Source organism: Musa acuminata, chromosome BXJ2-7, assembly GCF_036884655.1.
Source record: "Musa acuminata AAA Group cultivar baxijiao chromosome BXJ2-7, Cavendish_Baxijiao_AAA, whole genome shotgun sequence".
NCBI classification, from domain to species: Eukaryota; Viridiplantae; Streptophyta; class Magnoliopsida; order Zingiberales; family Musaceae; genus Musa; species Musa acuminata.
The window spans coordinates 411,305-431,565 of NC_088344.1; the positions used below are offsets into that span (position 1 = coordinate 411,305).

General features: G+C 38.7%; 2 protein-coding genes across 3 annotated transcripts; one reads left to right on the forward strand and one right to left on the reverse strand.

Moving 5' to 3' along the window:
• Positions 1-261: 261 nt before the first annotated feature.
• Positions 262-11,137, forward strand: LOC135616471 (ABC transporter B family member 25-like). Its single transcript, XM_065115690.1, has 17 exons — positions 262-655; positions 1,437-1,487; positions 1,586-1,621; positions 1,699-1,773; positions 4,508-4,632; positions 4,900-4,999; positions 5,087-5,258; positions 6,057-6,175; positions 6,751-6,861; positions 6,947-7,091; positions 7,457-7,589; positions 7,680-7,755; positions 9,220-9,285; positions 9,421-9,528; positions 10,110-10,217; positions 10,296-10,493; positions 10,734-11,137. The coding sequence occupies exons 1-17, from the start codon at positions 593-595 to the stop codon at positions 10,968-10,970; spliced, it is 1,923 nt and encodes a 640-aa protein (XP_064971762.1). The 5' UTR covers positions 262-592; the 3' UTR covers positions 10,971-11,137.
• Positions 11,138-12,820: 1,683 nt separating this feature from the next.
• LOC103991007 (transcription factor TCP5-like) lies at positions 12,821-15,338 on the reverse strand. 2 transcript variants are annotated; one of them, XM_065115692.1, is made up of 2 exons: positions 15,112-15,338; positions 12,821-14,276 (listed from the first exon to the last, which is right to left on the reverse strand). In XM_065115692.1, the coding sequence occupies exon 2, from the start codon at positions 14,178-14,180 to the stop codon at positions 13,125-13,127; it is 1,056 nt and encodes a 351-aa protein (XP_064971764.1). In that variant the 5' UTR covers positions 14,181-14,276; positions 15,112-15,338; the 3' UTR covers positions 12,821-13,124. The 2 variants fall into 2 exon arrangements, with proteins under 2 accessions (XP_064971764.1, XP_009408628.2); XM_009410353.3 differs by having other exon boundaries at positions 12,821-14,335.
• Positions 15,339-20,261: the final 4,923 nt, after the last annotated feature.

Sequence of the window (20,261 nt, forward strand, 5' to 3'; positions counted from 1 at the left end):
AAATCGCCCAAACACTTTGACGAAAACAATTGGAAATCAAAGATAATAATCTTGTCTTCTAGTTGGGTGTCCTTTACAACAAAAGACTTGCACATGACCTCTGCTGTCGCCGCGCATCCCTCTCGCTGCCCCGCTTCCTTATTGGCGGTCAGTTGTCCTCTCCCTCAGATACGACCTATATGTCCTGCGGTGGATCCTTCCCGCACCACCAATCCCAGCCTTCCGAGAACAAAGAATATATAGGTACAACATATTATACAAAAGGCCATAGTGTCGATGGAAGCAAAACATTTTGCTTCCTTCTCCCTCGCCCAGGTTTCTTCTTCTGCCGTCTCGGAGTTCCACATGTTCCGTATTCCCCACAGAGTCTAAGACAACCTCATCCTGTTCGGATCCCTATATCCCGGAGACCACTAGCCCGGCTGCTCTCTCCTGTTGTACCTTTGCTCGGTGCTCTTATTCGACGGGGCGAGCCCGGCGCCCGGTCCGTGGAATCTTGGACGAATACCTGGTGACTGGGGTTCGCTAAACCTGATCGTCCCCGGTTCCTCTCTACGATCTTGGTTCCCAAAAAAACAGGGAGAAGGTCTCCATGGGGAAGAACATGAGGATCAAGACCGCGTCGAGTAACAGGAGCCCGCTGCTGGACCACGAGGTATCGCAGACGGCGTGGTCTCCCCTTTTTTGGGTGTTATCTTGCTTGTCTGCCCGATGTTATCTCCTTTCTTGGTGGGCTTTGGGTGTTGAATTCAGTTTGTTATGTTCTTTTTCTTTGCTTGCAGCGTTACGACGTTTGTTTTGGTGTTCATCTATGTCTGGTTTGGACTTTAAATTACCTGAAAGATCGTCTGTTTGCGCGCACCCTTTGCTTTGAACATTTATGACATTTTTGTGTTCTGAATTGACAATCTTTATTGCGTGAATCATTTGGTTACATGTTTATATTGTGGATTTGCAATAATCCAATAAGATTAGCTATTAATTGTATCAGACCTGCAGCTTGTGATGCAGAGAATCTTGGTTTTCCAGATTCAATAAAGAATTTTAAGGTTTTTGACAACATTTAATTGAGAAATCTTGAGGGCCTTGGTATCATGGTTGATTGTATCCGCATCTTTCCTACGATGATTCTATGTAGACTTCGTATGTTTTACACAGGATTTCAAATTTAAGAAACTAAATTACAAAAGAAGTTCAACAAGTGGGAATGAGAAATTTCATTATTCACTTGTGTTAGACCTGCATTTTTGGGACTTCTTATTTGTTTACGGTTTGCAATGCATTTATTGATGTCGTTGTCTTTCTAAGCCTCCTTATCTGCTGTCAATCCATCTAATAGTTCCATTTAGAAAACAATAGTCATTTTACATTAGGATCTTTCTTAGGAATGACGTGATTGAAGGGTTTTTAGCTAATGCTGGATTTTTTTAACTTAGGAATCCTCAAGCCGTGCTTTGTCAGACCTTGAACATGGTGATACAGTTCAGGTAACTTAGGTGCACTATTTCCTTTCTTTCATTGTTTCACCTACATTACCTTGTATTTCTCTCAAATGATACTGACAAGATTGCTTTGTGAACATCAGCCAGCCAATGTCACTTTCTCTAGAGTTTTACACTTGGTAAGCAATGATATCCTTTCCTAATTACTTTAAAGCTGAACAGATGTAGAGTTTATTGACATGCTGTTCTTTTGTAGGCGAAACCTGATGCAGGGAAACTTGTTCTTGCTACTGTAGCATTGTTGATAGCGTCTACAACAAATATCCTAATTGTATGTATTCATTAACCTTTCTTCCCAAAGTTTGTCCATTGGTCATTCTCCATAATCCATATATCCCTGAACTTCTTGGAAAAGAGAGCAAGATGACATGATGGCCTTTGTATTTGTGAAAGCTTAATAGTAGATTCACTAGGTGTTTTGAAAGGTTTATAATCATCAAAATACCTTCTCCAACATGGTTAAGGTGAAAAATAAAAGGAAGAGACTATAAAGGCAAGTTATACTGTTGCAGAGTTGTGATTAATGCTGCTTACAATGATATTTGCAATTTGTTATCAACTTATGATATTTCTTTTTCCAATTATCTTCAATCAAACCACTTAATTGTTTCCAAATGGATCTTTATACAGAGCATTTATTTCCGTATTTTATGTAAGACAGTGGTTAGCTTAATGAAATATGAAACGAATTTTGCAACTTGTACCTGGTTCAGTCTGTTGAATAGAGGAGCAGATGTTAGTGGTAGAATAAGCAATCAGAGTTGTCTTCAGGGTAGAGGCTTGGGCTCTCGGTGGATCCATTCCAGAATGAGAAAAGCTTGGTCTACGATGATGTGCATGCAACAAGAGATGCCTTGAACACATCAGAGCTGTAGCAATCACCCAGAGCAAAGCATGAAAGATGGAGGAGTAAGATATTAGACTTGTTCTTCTCAAGCACAAAGGACTGCTAATTGCCTACTGACTAGTCCCTGTTTCTCAAGCACAAAGGATTAGACCCTTTTTTCAAGAGAAACACCAACATCTCTGTTTCTCAATCATAGCCAACCTACAGAAATTTCCCCCACAGTTAGCTATAACTGCTAATTGACTAGGAGAGAATAGTGGGCTATGCTAAATTTACGGAAAGCCTTAGCACCATGTTAAGATTGCTCCTCTCTGATCAAGGATACTAAGATTGAATCACAAAAACAACCTTTCTAGTTATAAGGGTAAAATTGCATGGTTTGGCCTTTCCTAGATCCTTACATTTGGAGGGAGCTGGGTCATCCTTTTTCTTGTGGGTCTACTAAATTAGATTAATTCAAGGAATGAAAGTGTAGACCACCGATGACAAACCTTCCAAATAAAAATTGTAACACAACACACATGTAAAGGCATTTTAAATTAATTCAATAGACATGATAAAAGGGCACAAAAATTTAAAACTACACAACTTTGAAAATTTCAAATTAATTCAAAATTTCTGTGACATTTTTGAATGAAAAGAAGTCAAGGATGAAGCTTAATTCTCAGGACCTAGGTCACTAAAGAAACAGCAAATTGTCATTCGGCAAATGATGAGGATTAACTGGACATCAAAAGAAAACCAAAGTTACTTTTTCATTAATTTGTGGATTTATAGGTGAAGTTTCAAATACATATATACATTTTATATGTTTTGTGTATCTATTTATAAAGACAACAATATATTGTTCTATGCGAATAATAATGTCTAAACTTTAGAGACTAGATACTATATATTGCATAGATACGTCATGTGTGTGTATAGCAGCAATGATTTATTGCTTTTGTAGAGTAAGTTTTATAAAATCTGAAAATTTAGTTCTTTGTATATGATCTTGATTCAAAGTATGCTCTGCTCAAAGACCTAAGCATCACTTGTCGTGCATGTCCCACTCAACATATATCATGGTACATACTAGGTAAGAACATGCTATTATATGTTGCCATTACCAAGAACATGCTATTATGTCATTCTAGGTTGCCACATGACAACATATTCTATGTATCTCTATTACTTAGATAAAAAAGTAGCCAAATAGGAAAAGAAAAGAAACAAGACAAATCTTTACTTAATTAATAGTTCTAAGGATTGATTAGAGCGCCATCTCCACAATGAATTTAATCTTGAAGGGTCTATAATCTCATATTAAATCTATCTATAAAAAAGTTTATAAGGTAGTATATCATTCAAATATCATGAAACAAGAAGGATTATTTGCCAAAATAAATATGAAAGTACTTATTTCTCCAGAACAGAAAGAATATATTCTAATGAATATAGGTTTCTTAATCGTGTAAATTTTTTTATAATTTTTACTTTTTCTTCTTATACTAAGGGTCTATTTAAAGCAGGAAAGAGATTGTAACATAAAATTTTAGGGAATGAATAAATGATTTTTTTTTCTCATAATACATGTGAATTGCACATGCTCACATTCCTAGAAGTGACTCCTATAGGCTATAGCTAGAGCGAGTCTAATACTTATTCTAAAATTTTTCGATGATGTGTTGCCATTGTTCATGTGCAAGACACATGATGGGATGGGCCTGGTATTCTTTCTTTACCTCTCTCTTTTTTCTTCCAGCATTGTTATCCCAATGTATGTATATTTTCTATGCCCTCCATGCATGAGCTATCATGTTGTGCTGGAGCAATTGTCTTGCTTTGGATTTCGTATTAGGGCAGGTTGTCCTATGCCATTTTGGTTTCAGAGCTTATGTCTCCATCACGTATTGCATACACTTGTTCCTTGGGCTTCTTCACCTGTGGCACAGTGGATGACATGTTGGCAGCATCTAGATTCTTGGCCTTTGATCAATTAATCCTCTGTTATAATATCCTTCTAAAATCAAAGGCTGTGGGTAAAATAGAATGGAAGAAAAAGCAATTTCATTGAATGCTTACCAAAAAATAACCATAAGTGGAATTCTATTTTTTTTACAATTTTTTTTATGAAAGACATATCATGCTTTATTCCGAATTTTTTTTTATGTTGCAGCCTAAATTTGGTGGGAAGATAATAGACATCGTATCAAGAGGGATCCAAGCGCCTGACCAGAAAGCTGAAGCTTTGGATGCTGTTAAAAATACCGTGCTGGAGATCATGGTGATTGTTGTCATAGGGTATGTGTAAATGTTCTCAAATCTTGAATTTCTTATGCTTATTGTGGATGCATGTCATGAATTGAAAGTTCTGGTGGTGATCGCTACATATTATATTAGCCTTTTCTTTTCTTTTATGTTTAGAAGTTTATGTAACTCATTCTAACACAAATTTTTGTTTGCTGACTTCTTCAATTCTTTTGTATGGACCTTAGAAGTGTTGATAAAGCTGAAATGTTGAAACATATATGTTAATTGCTAAATGATAATTTTGATTTTATCTTTTAGTTCAATATGTACTACTTTGCGAGCATGGATGTTCAATTCTGCCAGTGAAAGGGTAGTTGCTCGATTGAGAAAAGACTTGTTTAGTCATCTTATGAACCAAGTGAGTAACAATTGTCTGTTCATATCATGTATAATGCTATACCCATCAAATGAATATTTGAGTGATCTTTTGATTTTGTTATGCTAGGAAATAGCCTTCTACGATGTAACTCGAACTGGGGAACTTCTAAGCAGACTATCTGAAGACACACAAATTATAAAAAATGCTGCAACAACCAATTTGTCAGAGGCTTTGCGTAATCTTACCACCACATTTATTGGTCTCGGTTTTATGTTCTCCACATCATGGAAATTAACACGTAAGTTCTTTAAATGCTTGATAATTAAGAATTGCTGCTTCTTACTTAATAATCACATCATAATTTCTTATCATAATAATTGCAATTGATTAATTTATAAATTCACTTTTTCTTTAATATTCCTCTTATCAGTAGCAAGAAATAAACAGCTATAGACATATTCATACGTCATTAATGATGAAAGCCAAAGTAATTTTATCATAAACTGCATGCTATAGACAAAAAAAAAGAAATAAACAGCTAAGGTATCAAGGAACTATAAAAGTGTCAATTGTATTCTGTATTTAAATAGCAAAAAATTTCAATTTGCATAAGAAAACTTTTCTGTTTAAAGACTATTTAAAAGAACCATACAAAATTTCAAGATTCTTGCCTGTCACATGGAAGGCTCTATTGTCTTGCAGAAGTTGCAAGCTTCAGCAGCAAAGACAATGGAATCCTGTATATGGATTTCAACTTCTACATATATCTTTATTACTCATGCTACTAGCATCTTGTGTTTGTTCCTGATAAGATTGCTACTTGTCATGGAGCAGTTCTGTTTGATTAGGAAAATTGTTCAGCAAGAAATGATACAATAAATCTCATTTAGACTCTAGCATTCACTTATTAACTGTTTTCCTAATGAATATTGTGTTAGATTTTTCTCTATAATTTCATATTTGTTCTTTACATCTTCACAAATTTCTTATGAAATCTCTTATCTGTTCTTGACAACTGTTATTCTTTAATTTTAATGAGGTAAATCTTATAGTTCTTTGCATGAATATAAAATCCAATGATATCTTCTTGGAGCAGTTTTGGCACTTGTTATTGTTCCTGTTGTCTCTGTCGCTGTCCGACAGTTTGGGCGTTATCTTCGTGAACTTTCCCACAAGACTCAAGCTGCAGCAGCTGTTGCAGCATCAATTGCTGAGGTTTGTTGGATCCTTATAACTGGTTCTTTAGGTAATTGTAGTAAAAGAAGTCATGATTCTATTAAAACCTCCTTTTTTCCTAAGTTTCCATGAGAGACTGCATCCAGGTTTACAATTGATTCTTTTGAGTAATGGTGGTAAACAAGTCATGATTTTATTAAAATCACCTTTTCCCTGAAGTTTCCTTGAGAGATTGTTGGTATCTGAAGCAAGCCATATATCCTGTTTCTGCGTCGATATTTTCATAAAATTAAATTACCATTCTTTTTATTGTTCTCAAACAAATTCACATCTGATGATCATTACTTTTATTTGCTATGGTTGAGTTATGGTTATAACTTATAATACTACACAATGATATGGTAAAAGCTGACATGGATTTTTAAAAAAATAAAAGTGGATTTCTCCACCATAATTCTGTTTATGAAAGTGGATATGACGTTTAGAACTTTAGATAGTATTTTTCATATGACTCTATGGGTTTGCTTCTGTCAATCTGTCTATTTGTTTCATTCACTTTATCTGGTCTTTGACAAACAAAACCATAAAATCTAAAAATTGAATGTCCAATTCAGGAATCTTTTGGAGCCATTCGCACTGTGAGGTCCTTCGCTCAAGAAGATTATGAAATATCACGCTATTCTGTAAAAGTAGATGAAACTTTGAAGCTTGGACTCAACCAGGCTGTAAGATTCTTTTCTTTGCTTTATTTCTTAATAGTATGAAAGTGATATTGTATTCCTAAATAATGAATTTTGCACACCTTGCCAGAAAGTTGTTGGTCTCTTTGCTGGAGGACTGAATGCAGCATCAACATTATCAGTTGTTATTGTTGTTATATATGGAGCTAACCTAACCATAAATGGATCTATGACAACTGGTGCTCTTACATCTTTCATTCTTTATAGTCTTACAGGTACTCCTTGAAGGTCTTACATTTATTTTAAAAAAGAATTAATAGTTCTGAGAAAAAGGATCTGATAATTTTTTTCTATTTTTAATCCACTTATAACTTATGCATTTGTTCTGTTATCCAGGAACTGATTAACCCTTCATTCCTAATTAATCTGTAAATTTTTCCCTACTTTTAGGGAAGAAAGTAAATCTCTCAACTTGAAAACTTCTCATGTATGACAAAATACAAGTGGCAAAACTGATTCCTATTAGATCTCAGCCATCAAATAAATATAAAATGGATGGCTAGAAAATTTTGCTTTTATTAAGCATCTGTATTACTTGAGAACCTTTGGAAAAGTTTTATCTATTCTTGCCCACCTGCAGTTGGTTCGTCAGTATCCGCCCTATCAGGATTATACACAACAGCAATGAAAGCTGCCGGTGCAAGCAGAAGAGTATTTCAGCTTCTGGATCGTGTCTCCTCTATGCCAAAATCTGGGGACTTGTGCCCCCTCAGGTCAGTTGTAGATGTTGAAAACATCTTTGTATCATACTTGAAGCAAGTTCGATAACTATTATTGTGATAACGATATGACTTTTCGGACAGTGAGCAAGATGGAGATGTTGAGATAGATGATGTCTGGTTTGCTTATCCTTCTCGTCCGACTCATATGGTGCTTAAGGTATGATCAAAAATGTATTTTTAACACAATTTAAATTAATTCTTAGTTTAGTTGTTTATTCTAATTTAACCTCGATTTCAATTTTACCTATCTAGTTAACTATCAGCAGGTTCATTAAAATAGAAATATATAACTAATATGTTGTTTGTTTGGTAAAGTTTGTAAATATGTATTGCAAGCAAGGAGAGTGCACGCTGATCTCTGTAAAGGGTGGAGCTCCTTGCATTTCTTGACAACTAATTATGTCTTTGAGTGTGACACACGTCACACACCAACAGCCCAGGTTTACTTCCACAAAGGATGTGTTTTTGAGTTAGTTTATAAGGCTAGAGAGAATCTACTTGGATTTAAATATTTTTTACCAATGTTCAGACTCATCAAGTTAATGGGTTAGTTAATCCATTGGGTCAAATCATGACAAGTGGTATCAAAATGGACCTAGTATTTAGCATTGTAAGGGACCAAAGTAGGAAAGAACTATCCATGAATAAGGCTTCTTGAGGGGCTTAGGTTGGAATGAATTGCTCATGGATAAGGTTGAAGGCATATCATGGTTTGCGACACCAATAGGCAGGCCTCTCATGCACTATATTGGAACTATTCTAGGTTATGTTGGACCTTGAGAAGGAAGTTTAATCTAACATTGAATATGTGGCCAATTGAGTTAATTTATAGGGCTAGATTAAGTTTATTAATGTTAGCTTGGGCTTAATCATTTTGGACAACTAGTTCAAATTCATCAAGTTAATGAGTCACTTATCCGTCACGTTGGGTTATAACACTGAGTCAATATAAACTATTGTCATTGGTTAGAAACTCAGTATTATGCTAAAAGCTAAGGCAAAATTTTGTCTTTATCTGGTATAAGGAATTCTTGTAGAAGGAAAAGCCTTTTTGATGTTACTATGTTATTATAGTTACTTGAATAAACTATCAGTATAATTTTACAAGGAAAACTTGCATGTGTGCTCCTGCAAAAAAAAAAAATCATGTGCCCCTATGAAACTTGAAACACATCTGCCACTTAAATATTAGATTATAGAATTTGCAGCCTAATGGTGGTATGTTGATGTGCTTTGAAATGTTATATTCTTACATAAATATATATACATGATGTACAAAATTTCTAGGGCAATATGAAAAAGCCTTGTCCTAAAATGAATTCATGACCTAATTAGTGCATTTGGACTACTTTATCTCACATTGGTAGGAACCTCATGCATTAGGCCATTCTTTTTTCCAATATGAATAAAATCTTGCAGAGTTATGTACAATTTTTCTTTTTAAAATGACATCACAATTTTTTGTTGTAATGTAGACTATTATTGTTCTAATTGTGTTCAGATGCTGTTTTATAAAATCCTAGTCAGCTGAAGCATGAGAAGGGCATCTGCATATATTATATACAAGTGGTGAAGTTTCATTAGAGGTTGAACTAAACCTGGGACTTTTCACAATTTGCAGGGTATTCAACTAAAGTTGAGGCCTGGTTCAAAGGTTGCACTTGTTGGGCCAAGCGGTGGTGGAAAAGTAATTTTCTGATAAGCACTAAATTTTAGATGTTTCTCTACCTATTTGTTTAACCCTGCCATTTGAGGTAGGTTGCTCGAGTCTTTTACTACCTGTGTGACATTTCTAATCATGCAAATTACATTCCTGATGCAGACTACAATAGCAAATTTAATTGAACGGTTCTATGACCCTCTTAAGGGAAAGATCTTACTAAATGGTGTTTCGTTGGTCGATATATCACATCGCTATCTCCACAGACAGGTAATTATTATTTATCATTGATAGATAGCCTGAAAATGAACAGATGTTTGTGATATCAAATACATAAGCGATATAGCAGATTTTAGTCATGCAAACCAATTCTAGCATATGGCAGATGATGGCCATTTCAATGATTGTAATGTGTTTGTTGTTAGTTTATGGCTATTCCTTATGTGATCTGTAGTAAACTTAAACATATTTATAAGATTAATGACAGTGTCTCTGAATTTCTATCAGTTAGTTCTTCTTTTGAGTTCATTAGACTTGCTACCTCCCATTTTTTGTATCAGAAAGAATAATTAATAAACTGGGAGTCTATGATTTACAAGTCTATGTAACTACAGCAGTATTTTGTGTTTTCATAATCAATCACACAAATGAGAATGGATTAAATAAAAGAAGTTCTAGCATTTTTGGTGACTGTGCTTTATAAACTATAACACATGCCATTCATGTAATAATACCCAATTCAGTTATCAGAAGAAAACTAAGAATTTTTATTTATGAATGATAATTTTAATGGATACGTATTGGATGAGTACTTATTGTATATGTTTTCACCATTAGTTACCAAATTGCAGGTTAGCATAGTTAGTCAAGAGCCTGTTCTCTTCAATTGTTCTATTGAAGAAAATATTGCTTATGGTTACGATGGAAAAGCCACTAGCAGTGAGATAGAAAATGTTGCTGTAAGTTTTTATTCTTGGGCCAACTATCTTTTCAAGTGTTATAAGTTGCTAACTAAAGCTTTTTTGCTGAAATGACAGAAAATGGCAAATGCACATGAGTTCATTTCCAATTTTCCTGATAAATATCAGACAGTTGTTGGTGAACGAGGCATAAGGCTCTCTGGAGGCCAGAAACAGAGAGTTGCCATAGCAAGAGCCTTACTGATGAACCCACGAGTTCTTCTGTTGGATGAGGCCACGAGCGCTTTAGATGCTGAGAGTGAATATCTAGTGCAGGTAGATCAAACGAACTGCCTCTCTTCCATCTTTCTTCCAAGTTCTCTTATAAAATGATCAGAACAACCTTTGTTCCATTTGAAGAAATTTCTTCTTTCCTGCATGGGCCTCACAGTAAGCCCCAGTACAGGAATTTCTGTTGACCATGGTTTCTGGATTCATCAAAGAATCCAGTGGCAGAAATCTAGCTCGAGATTGATAAGTACAAACTTTGTCAAATAATTTTTCAAACTGGTGCAGGACGCAATGGATTCTCTAATGAAAGGAAGGACCGTTCTTGTGATAGCTCACAGGCTCTCGACCGTTAAAACCGCAGATACAGTTGCTGTCATATCTGATGGTCAGATAGCTGAGAGCGGTACTCACGATGAGCTTCTTAGCAAAAATGGCATTTATACTGCACTAGTGAAGAGGCAATTGCAAGGACCACGATTTGAAGATGAGACAGGTGACAAATCGAATGGAACCCAGGGCTGATTTTGCCCCATTTTAGATCGCAAGCAATGCCAACAGTGCATTGCTGAAGATTCAGTCTTGCTTATCTTTATGTAATGGTGGTGATGATGATGATGAGGGCAATTTGTCACCTGGTAGTCATTAACTAAGATGCTTTAATATCAAAGCTTGAACTTTTGCTTTTTGAAGTAACGGCAAAATATATGGTAATCCTGGTAGTCATTAACTGAGATGCTTTAATATCAGTTTGTCTGGAAGATTTGTTGTGGAGGTTGTTCAATACTGTGAATGCTCCTCGGATAAATCTAAGTTCGCACTTCCACCTTCAAAAGTAAATTGATATATTTTTATTTTTTTTGAAATTGTTCTAGGAATTTTTTTATCCTCTTTTATTTTTTTGAGGTAAGGCTTTAAGAATCATTAGTTGCCAATATTTCATTGCGCTCAATATAATTGGATTGGTTATTTTAGTATATGCTTTAATGGTATTAAAAAAGACTTTCCTGCATGTTCTATTTTTTCTTATGTGTTTTTGACTATTGGTTCATAGGGTTATTTATTCTCATGATTATAGTTTTGTTTTCTTTAATATGCTAAATATGTTACTCATTTTTCTAAATGTGTAGTTCTCTCCTTTTTCGTTTAGGATTTTGTTCTGAGGTGAGCAGGAGGGGAGTCAAAACATTTTATTTTTTCCAGACACGTGAAGTTTGTTAATTTTAAATTTTTAAGGAAAATGAGTAAGAATTATTTTGGTTTATCAAAATTCTGTCTTCAAAATCATGCTTTGAAAGATGTTGGTATTTCTGGGAGATCAGAAGGAACATTACACAAAAAAACAAAAAAAAGTTCTTCAGATGCATATCATTAATATGAGCCTGAGGTGCTTAAGCCAATGGATGCATTACTTTTATATTTGCTTAAGATGGAAGGATTTTAGTTTTAGAACATTCTAAAAGGAGGTACAGAGCATGAGTCAAATAAGGAATAAAAAGAAAAAAAGACAAAGATTGAGGTAATTTCTAGTCTAATTCTCTATATGATCTTTTGTTTTTCATATTTTTCTACTGTTATCTTTAAATTATTTTTCTGTTGTAAAAATCTTCATAATTTTTTTCTTAAGGAATAAAACAGAAAATTAACAATACAAAACTAAACAAATATGAAGATGTAGTTTCTTTTCCTTCCTCTAGAAGTTGTCCTATTTTTATCTAAAAAAATTGATAATTCTCTCTTCTTCTTCTTCTTCTTCTTCTTCTTTTTTTGACAAAAATATCGGTGCTGCGTCGGTCAAGTAGTGGCCACGTTTGGCCACAGGTAAATGGAGGCCAGGTAGACACTGTCATGCCCTCGGACATAATGCCAATGGCCCCACCAGAATAAAGATACAATGCCAATGGCCCGAGGACTTGTTTCGAGAAAGATGGATGGCTAGAATGGAAGCTCGTCTTGGGACCATGTAAGAAAGCTTTGCCCTTCTGAAACGAAGTGGACCACCAAACCATGCAAAACCCTACAGGCCTATGCATGCATCTTTTTCCTCCATGGGACCATAAAAATCTGCCATCTTTCTGTGCTGTGCTGTGCTACACTGAGACCTCCACCAACAGCAGACTTTAGCTCCAGCTTTGGTATTTACTGCAAACTCCACCATGTCTCATTCCAACAGGCGCCTCCTCATCTCTCCATGCTTCCCCTCGATCTACACGGCGGCTTTCCACCGAGCATCATCCGGTCAGTAGCGATGCCTGTAGCTGTCCTAAAAAAAGAAGTCGAAAGAAAGCAAGAAAAGAGGAGATGATTTGACAGTGCTGCGAGGAAACCAGTAATGCAAAGCTCAAAGTTTGCAGCATGAAGTTCTTTCGATCGAGTGGCTTGAACAATCATATATGATAGAGCAGGACCTTCCCATAAAAATCATTCTGCATAATGCATGTGGACATGGAGTTGTCCTTGATTTGAGCGAAGAACACTAAATAGCAAATGGGATACATCTAGAATATCCACACTCGAGATCTACCGGTTATGAAAGACAAAAGTAACTGGGTTGGATATGACAACCACACAGAGGAACAAAATGCCTGACATCTGAAGCTGTTCTTATCGACAGTTTGTTTGCATGACATGCTTGACATGGATCGCCTGGCTGCTCTCGCTTGCACCGAAAGTTATCAGCTAGTTTGTTTGATGATTGTAAGGATTGTGGTGATCGGATGACGACCTTGGGTGTGAAGGTCTCACCATTATTGGGCTGCCACTCTGAAGAAGATTGGCCGAACTCGATTGTGAAGCTGCCGCCTGAAAGTGGTTCAACTGCACCGGATTTAAGCCATTTAAAGTGGTCATATATGGTGAAAACACTGATGGCATTCCTCCGGATGCATAAAAGACTAGCTGAGATCCCGAAGACAGTGACAGCGGAGATGGCACGGAATGACCTCCGAGCTGATGCTCGTAGTATCCATCTAAGCTTGCAGAATCCAAGTGATAGCAGGAATCGTATGAGATCACATTACTTCCCAAGCCGGCGAGTGAAGAATCATTAGGCCTCGGAAGAGAGACATCAGCTGAAACTCGTGCATGATACCTTCCGACCCCATCGTTTTCCGACTCCATAACCCTGATGGAATTGCCTCCTTCCGTAGCATCTGTTCCGGCACGCGAGCTCAACGCAAAACTTGCAACTTTCACTGGCTCAAAAACCTTATTCCCTATACCTTCATCGTTTGTCTTTGAAGAGAACAATGCCAGGTGACAGTCTCCGATTTCATCTGCTGCACACTTGACATTTCTATGAGTCGTACATGCAACATCCTCCGCCGTCGTACATGCACCACTCAGATTCGCACCTTGAGAGATCGGCAGTGATCCACAGAACCGTGTGAAGCTCGCTGGTGGAAATGGAAGCGGAGGAAGCTTATCGATCTCATGCTGTGCAGCATTCAGCAGCCAATCCACCGCCTTACTGGGTTGGTTAACCCCGAGCTTATCTTGGAGATCATACAACTGGATTGCAGTCGGGACCGAAAGCCTAACACGCCGGTCTCTCAATCCTCTGATGGTGCTGACTTTGCTGTGCCGATCTTTTCCTCCGAATGCACGAGGAACGCGCACGATTCTCGATTCCTTCAGTCCCGGCCATAGCCTTGATGAAGTGGCTGAGAGTATGTCATCGCTCGGAACACCTTCTTGTTTAGTCGTAATTTCCTTTTCTCTCGATCTATTTATCATCTTAAGCCTTTCATCATCCCTTCTTCGTTACTCAAAAGCTCGCAATAGAAGTCGCAGACGAATGCAATCCACCCAAATCTTCTTCGGCAGGATGAACTGCATCTACCGGTATTCCGAAATCAACATCTTGTTTGTTTATCGGGCGAGCATGTGTTCTTTCATTAACAAAACAAAACAAAACAAAAAAAAGGAGAGGTGAGGTGAGATTTTTGGCAACAATTGTCTTTCATTCGTGAGAGGAGAATATAAAACATAGAAAAGATGCAATAACAAGTTGGAGAAATCGTTTCTATTCTTCTTTGTTAGTTTGATTAACATGGTGTATGTTCTACCGAAAGAAGAGTGGCAAATATGCATGCAACAAGAGCACAAACCGTATGCATATGTCGGTCATGGTAGCCATGTGAGAGCTCAGGATCGTGAGATGAACAACAAAATTTTGTGTTCATGCTTCTCAGATAAATATGAAATAGCAATTGCTTCGTAGAGTACGACAAGCTTTGTGTTCGCATCTCATGGTGTGGTGTGTTTAATGGAATGAAAAAAAAAAAAAAGGAAAGGAAAAGAAAAGAAAAACGACTGAGTAAAACAATTAAAGATCCAGATATCATCAGTATCCGACTATAACAAAATTGGAGAAGATTAGATGACCTAAATAAATACTAGTCCAAAACAACATTGATAGATATCATCATATGTTCAAGAAATACACCAAAAATACTAGAAAACTGATACTGCCGTGGATCTCCCCCTCTTTCTGGTGCTTGCTTTTTTTTTTTTTGTTTGGCTTGCTTGCTTCGAGTCTTGGCACGGAAACAATTCAAAGACCAGCAATCAGGAACCACAACTTTGTCGTCTTAATGGGATTAAGCATTCGAGAAAGATGGAACACGAAGAACACACTTGGGAAAGAGCACGGGCAGAGTTCTACCTTCGATTCGCGCCGAACCCTTTCGGAAATGATGAACGACGAGGAGAAAAGGAGAGAGATGCTCGGTTTGTGCAAGCCCTAAGCAAAAGCCAGGGATTTCTCGCATCGATCGCCGAAGATGATGAACCCTAGTATATGCATGCTTGGTGAGGTAATAATATGTTGATGGACTGAATCGGCTAATTAAAGGAGAACGCTTTAGCACCTTCAGGAAAGGAAGCCACGAGGACATATTCTGGTGGTTGATGATCGACAGCAGTAAAATAATGGAGGTAGTACCCATTCAAGATGGGACCATCTTCATCGGTGTCTCGCGATGGCGTTGTCATCTCTTGAAATATCTCGACTTATTGCATTTTTTGTCTTGATCACAATCGAGGAAGATAAATGCAACCAAATACAGATGCCATCTGATGGTTCTAATCGTCGGTAAAAACCTTGCGAGTTTAACTGATTCACCCAGCTGAAAGCTCGCGTTAGATAGATGAAGATCCTGAAAAGCCAAAGAGGAAAGAGCTGGAATTTTAGGTCATTTATTTGATTTAAATCGACACAAAGATGCCGTCCCGTGGTTAAACCCTAGGGAGCTACCACATGTGTAGCACGAGGACCAATACGCCTTTTGAGCATCCTCTAGGTTTGGAGGACCACGCAACTTTGTGTCCTCATCGTGCTACATATCCTTGAAGCAGTGTGAGTACCAAAGATTTGCCGCTAAGCCGAACGCAGAATAAGAATATATGAAAGATCTAACGGTTCTCGTGCCGAAACACTTATCTCAAGCTGCTACGTACATGATGTTGCTCGGGGGGGACTTCGATCTTGAAGAACCATGTCATTTTGTGGTTGGCACTCTCGCTCTCCCTCTCCGGTGCTGCTGGTCCAAACAAAAGAGTCGAATCCATTACCTGGGAAAGGAAAAGTCAACAACAAGACAGGTAATCTTTTTTGGTTATGAAATCTACTGCAGATGGACAGTGCTTTTTTCTTACTTTGATTGCAAAGAGCCAAGGAGAATATTCTTTCATGAGTTCGGTTGGAGCACACTAACCCAAACCCAGCAGCGTTCGAGTGCAGAAGGACAAGCAATATGTTTCCTCGGACATGCTGCGACATAAATGAAATCTTCTTGTGTTTCCTTCTTTTAGAGAAGCATGGGAGAATAGACCAAAGCCAACAACTCATACCTTTTCGTCGTTATAAACACAAGCCAAAAGAAGAACACAAAACCACCAAACGCGGCCTCTTTTCTTGATGTTGGATCGCAAAATCGCTCCTCCGAGATATTCTATGGTTCCATGACTGCGTAAATCCCCCTTGTGCACCTTTCATTCAGTCTTCTTGGATCACGGCTACCAAGCAGCGAAATCCCTACTGAACATCTCATATCAAGAACATCAGGAACTAATTCCACCAGCTTGTTCACCGACTTCTTACCATCCTTGTCTCTTACGTTTTGGTTGTTGGATTAAAGTGCATGAAGGCCATAACACCATCACCTTCGGGGGGAGACGAAGAAGCGTGGTTGAGTAGGCTTTTCCATGGAAAGAGATGGTCGTAGAGGAAAAAGAAACGAGAGCCGTTCGTGGGAAACACCATTTATGTGTTCACTATCATTGAGCTTGAATCAGTTATAGGCAGTACAGCAACAGGCATAGGCATTCGTTCTGATGGCCGAATCTGGTGCAGCAGAGGAAGAGCTGTTGTGATCCAAGTAGCCACCCGATCACTGTGGATCATGAGACTACCGTGTAGGGTTTCGGTCCAGAGATTGGGCTGTGCTTGCGACATGGCACATTGTGATGTAAGCAGGTAAAGGGAACAAGGCATGCCAAAAAAGCAGCGGAGGATGTGCGATCCAAATCAGCAAGGAAAGTGACCCAGCCAGGCATGTAAGCAAACAAGTCTAGATTTCTAAGTTCGTCTTTTTTTTCTTTGACTCTCACATCAAAGTTACAACTTTAAATTGCACAAGGAGAAGCAGAAAAATCTGCGACTCGAAAGTTAGCTCGCGAGGAGCAATAACTATGTCTTCAATTACATCAGCAAGCATGACAACAGATTTAGATTTTGATGCAAACTAAGTTTACGAGGCAAGGAAGTTGTTCCCTCCAAGACTACGATGATCTTGTGTGGGGGTTTTCATTCTGTGAGTCTTCTCATCATGGTTTGCCAAGGATCATGCTTTCATCAATTTCTACCCCTCTCTCTCTCTCTCTCTTTTCTTTTGATGCACTTTAAATCGACACGATCATACTCGAGACATGTGAGTCGGAAAAATATGACTTAAGTAACAAGAAACTTGTCACAGCAAAAACTTGACCCAATAAGAAAAAATCTGTCATGGAGGTAGGCATAAGGTGAAAAATGTCAAGAGCAAATGAGTCGGAATAACCAAACCTGCATGAGAGTAAGTTTGCAATGGCGAGAGACATAAAGAAAAGAATGCCCGAAGTAGGGAGATAGAGTGTCAACCCCTCTTTTACTCGAGGTGGGTAGGCCCAACATAGCCTATCAGCTTGGAGGCCCATAAATTAAAAGAAAAAAGAAAGAAAAAGAGATGCAAGCACCTTAGGTAGAAATAAGGTCTCTATATATAAAGAAAAGAGATGTGAACCCCGCTTTCTCTCAAGGCAAGGAGGTCAAAAAACGGATCCTCACCATACGCCGAGGTGTGGAGGTCGAGAAGCTTGACCCTCACTTTTGCTAAAGATAAGGAGGTAGGGAAATCCGACCCCCGCCTTGCCCACATAGACAAGAAGCCAAGGGGGGAGGCTGTTGGAAGCAGTCATAGACTCTCCCTATAAAATATTTCATGAAATATTCCGTCTCTTTAAGGTTATGTATAAAAGCTCATTTTCAACACAATACAAATTAAATTACTTTTTTTACCACTCGCATCTACACTCATATACCTCGGGTTATTAACTTGAGCGTCGAAGGGACCAAAACCAGGTCGAGAAATCTCTCTCGAGGTTTTCTGACTTTGGTCTTTATGCAAGTGGCATCTCTAAAGCTCAACGTTTTTATCTCATAGGCACTTCGGATAACCCTATGTATATGGGTCCAGACCACGTCAGACTGACTAGGATGTTAACGACTTCGTCCTTCAATAGAGGATAAGCAAAGTAGGTAATGCTATAATCGGCGATGAAAGCATGTATCCTTCCATCGTCCAAACTAATCAAATCAAATAGGACATTTTTGAAAAGATTCTGCATATAGATACTCATCGAGTTTCTTCCAAGACCCCTTCTAATTCTTAAACAGGTGTCCAAGTAGTCGTGGGCATCGCAGGTGCATCCCACGGGCTTTCGTCCATGAATTATATAGAAAATCGACCCATTAGCAGTTCAGGTCGGGTTTGCATGATATATTCCATGTGGAACTCAATTCGAATGGCTCACACCTGATAGAGAATATTTTGGTGTCACCCCCATAACGATAGCTGATAGCCACCTCAGAATCGACATGGCATCTCAGAGATAATGTGACGCACACGTGTGGTACAACCTTGACACGATGTAGCAAACTCAGAAGTGATGCATAATTGCAACCGTGCCGCTTGGGATCATACAAAGGCGTCCCCGAATGGAACGGAATCAGAAGAGTTAGCTTATGTCATTCAAAGCAGACGAACCGACCGTCTGGAGTGTCCACGATCATTAACAACTTGCATAAGACCGACCATTGAGGAGAGGTATAAACATTGACTCTTTGGCCATTGCTAGCAATGTGGAAGCAATCAATAGCCTTTCCACTCTCTACTATCTTATTTACACACCTCATACTATTGTCTTCCTCCCCCCCTGTCTTTTACTGACTTAAGCATCGAAGGGGTCAAGCCGAGAAACTCCTAGCGCGGACCTGTTGTGCAAGACCACCAACGACCAAAAGACGACTACACAGCCTAGAGGTGACGTCATGGCCTGAGAACCACCCATCCGCTAGGAGATTACTCCGCAGCAAGGAAGATCCTCGTTCCTCTACCTAACCTCTCCGTTTCCAAGCTAGGGCACCTCCAATGAATCATCTCGTCGGTAGGCCTCCCATACCGACTCACCACATCAGCATCCGACATAAGCAACGAGGAGACACCAAAAGAAACCTACGTCTTTGATAGTGAACATAGCAACGGATCGATTCACCGGTCGACGATACTTTGTGACTTATCAACACTCGTGACGAGTATATGAGGCCGGATATCTGAGTGTGAGGGTAAGCAAGGCGGGTTATGCTACGGCCGACGGTGAAAGCGTGTGTCGTTCCGTCGTCCAACCTAACCAAATCAAACGGGGCAGTTTCAGAAAGATTCTACGCGTAGATACGCGCCGTCGCTGACCCTTTCTAATTTTTGGACACGTGTTCAAGTAATCCTGGCCATCGCTGACGCTTTCCTCCACGAAGATCGATCGAGGAATCCCACAGCCAGACGTGGCCGCAAAACACGCGAATTCTAAGGCCGTCCAAACGACGACGCAGTTCGCGGTCGACCTCAGGCACGATAAGATTTATGTGGACCCCACACTTCTCGGTACAGTCCGGTAGTGGCTGGTAGAATGTCGCGGGTCGGAACACCCAACTCATTCTGCTCGGAAGAGTACTTCCCAGGACTCGGCAACATGTGGGACCCATCAGTTGTTATCTGCGACCGATTCGAAGTCGGGCACTAACCTCTGCTTCGCAGGTCTCGAAGACGGAGGAGTCACATTCGCAGGTCTCGAAGCACAGAATGATGTCAGGGGGATTAGTCTAAGACTCGGAATGTAGCGCTAATTCCTCCTATAAGATTGGGCAGAACTGAAGGAAAATGGCGAAGGGAATACCTGAAAATTCGATGAAAGAATAGCAGGCAGCGGGGCAACGGTGATCGTCGATCGATGTCCACCCGAGAAACAATTCCTGTCCAACTAAATTACAGAATCAAGTATCAGCCGCCATTAACATTAAAGAAATATTATGGCCGAGCAATCCAATAGGAGAAGGATTTTAAGCACCGGTAGAAGTCAGCAGAACAAGGTAACAAAGGATCACCTCATAAAATTGGCCAAGCGATGTTCTAGTGATAGAACATCTTAACATTTCAAGTGGTCTAAAATCAGGAAGCAGTAGTAATGTTGATGTAATCTTCTGTTTCTCTTTGACCTGCA

What these genes read in the sequence shown, in the direction of transcription:
- LOC103991007 (XM_065115692.1), bottom strand. Translation starts at nt 14,180, where the DNA reads ATGATAAATAGATCGAGAGAAAAGGAAATTACGACTAAACAAGAAGGT.
- LOC135616471 (XM_065115690.1), top strand. Translation starts at nt 593, where the DNA reads ATGGGGAAGAACATGAGGATCAAGACCGCGTCGAGTAACAGGAGCCCG. An exon ending in AACATGGTGATACAGTTCAG is followed by an intron (nt 1,488 to 1,585) that starts GTAACTTAGGTG and finishes TGTGAACATCAG; the next exon opens with CCAGCCAATGTCACTTTCTC. An exon ending in TCTCTAGAGTTTTACACTTG is followed by an intron (nt 1,622 to 1,698) that starts GTAAGCAATGAT and finishes GTTCTTTTGTAG; the next exon opens with GCGAAACCTGATGCAGGGAA.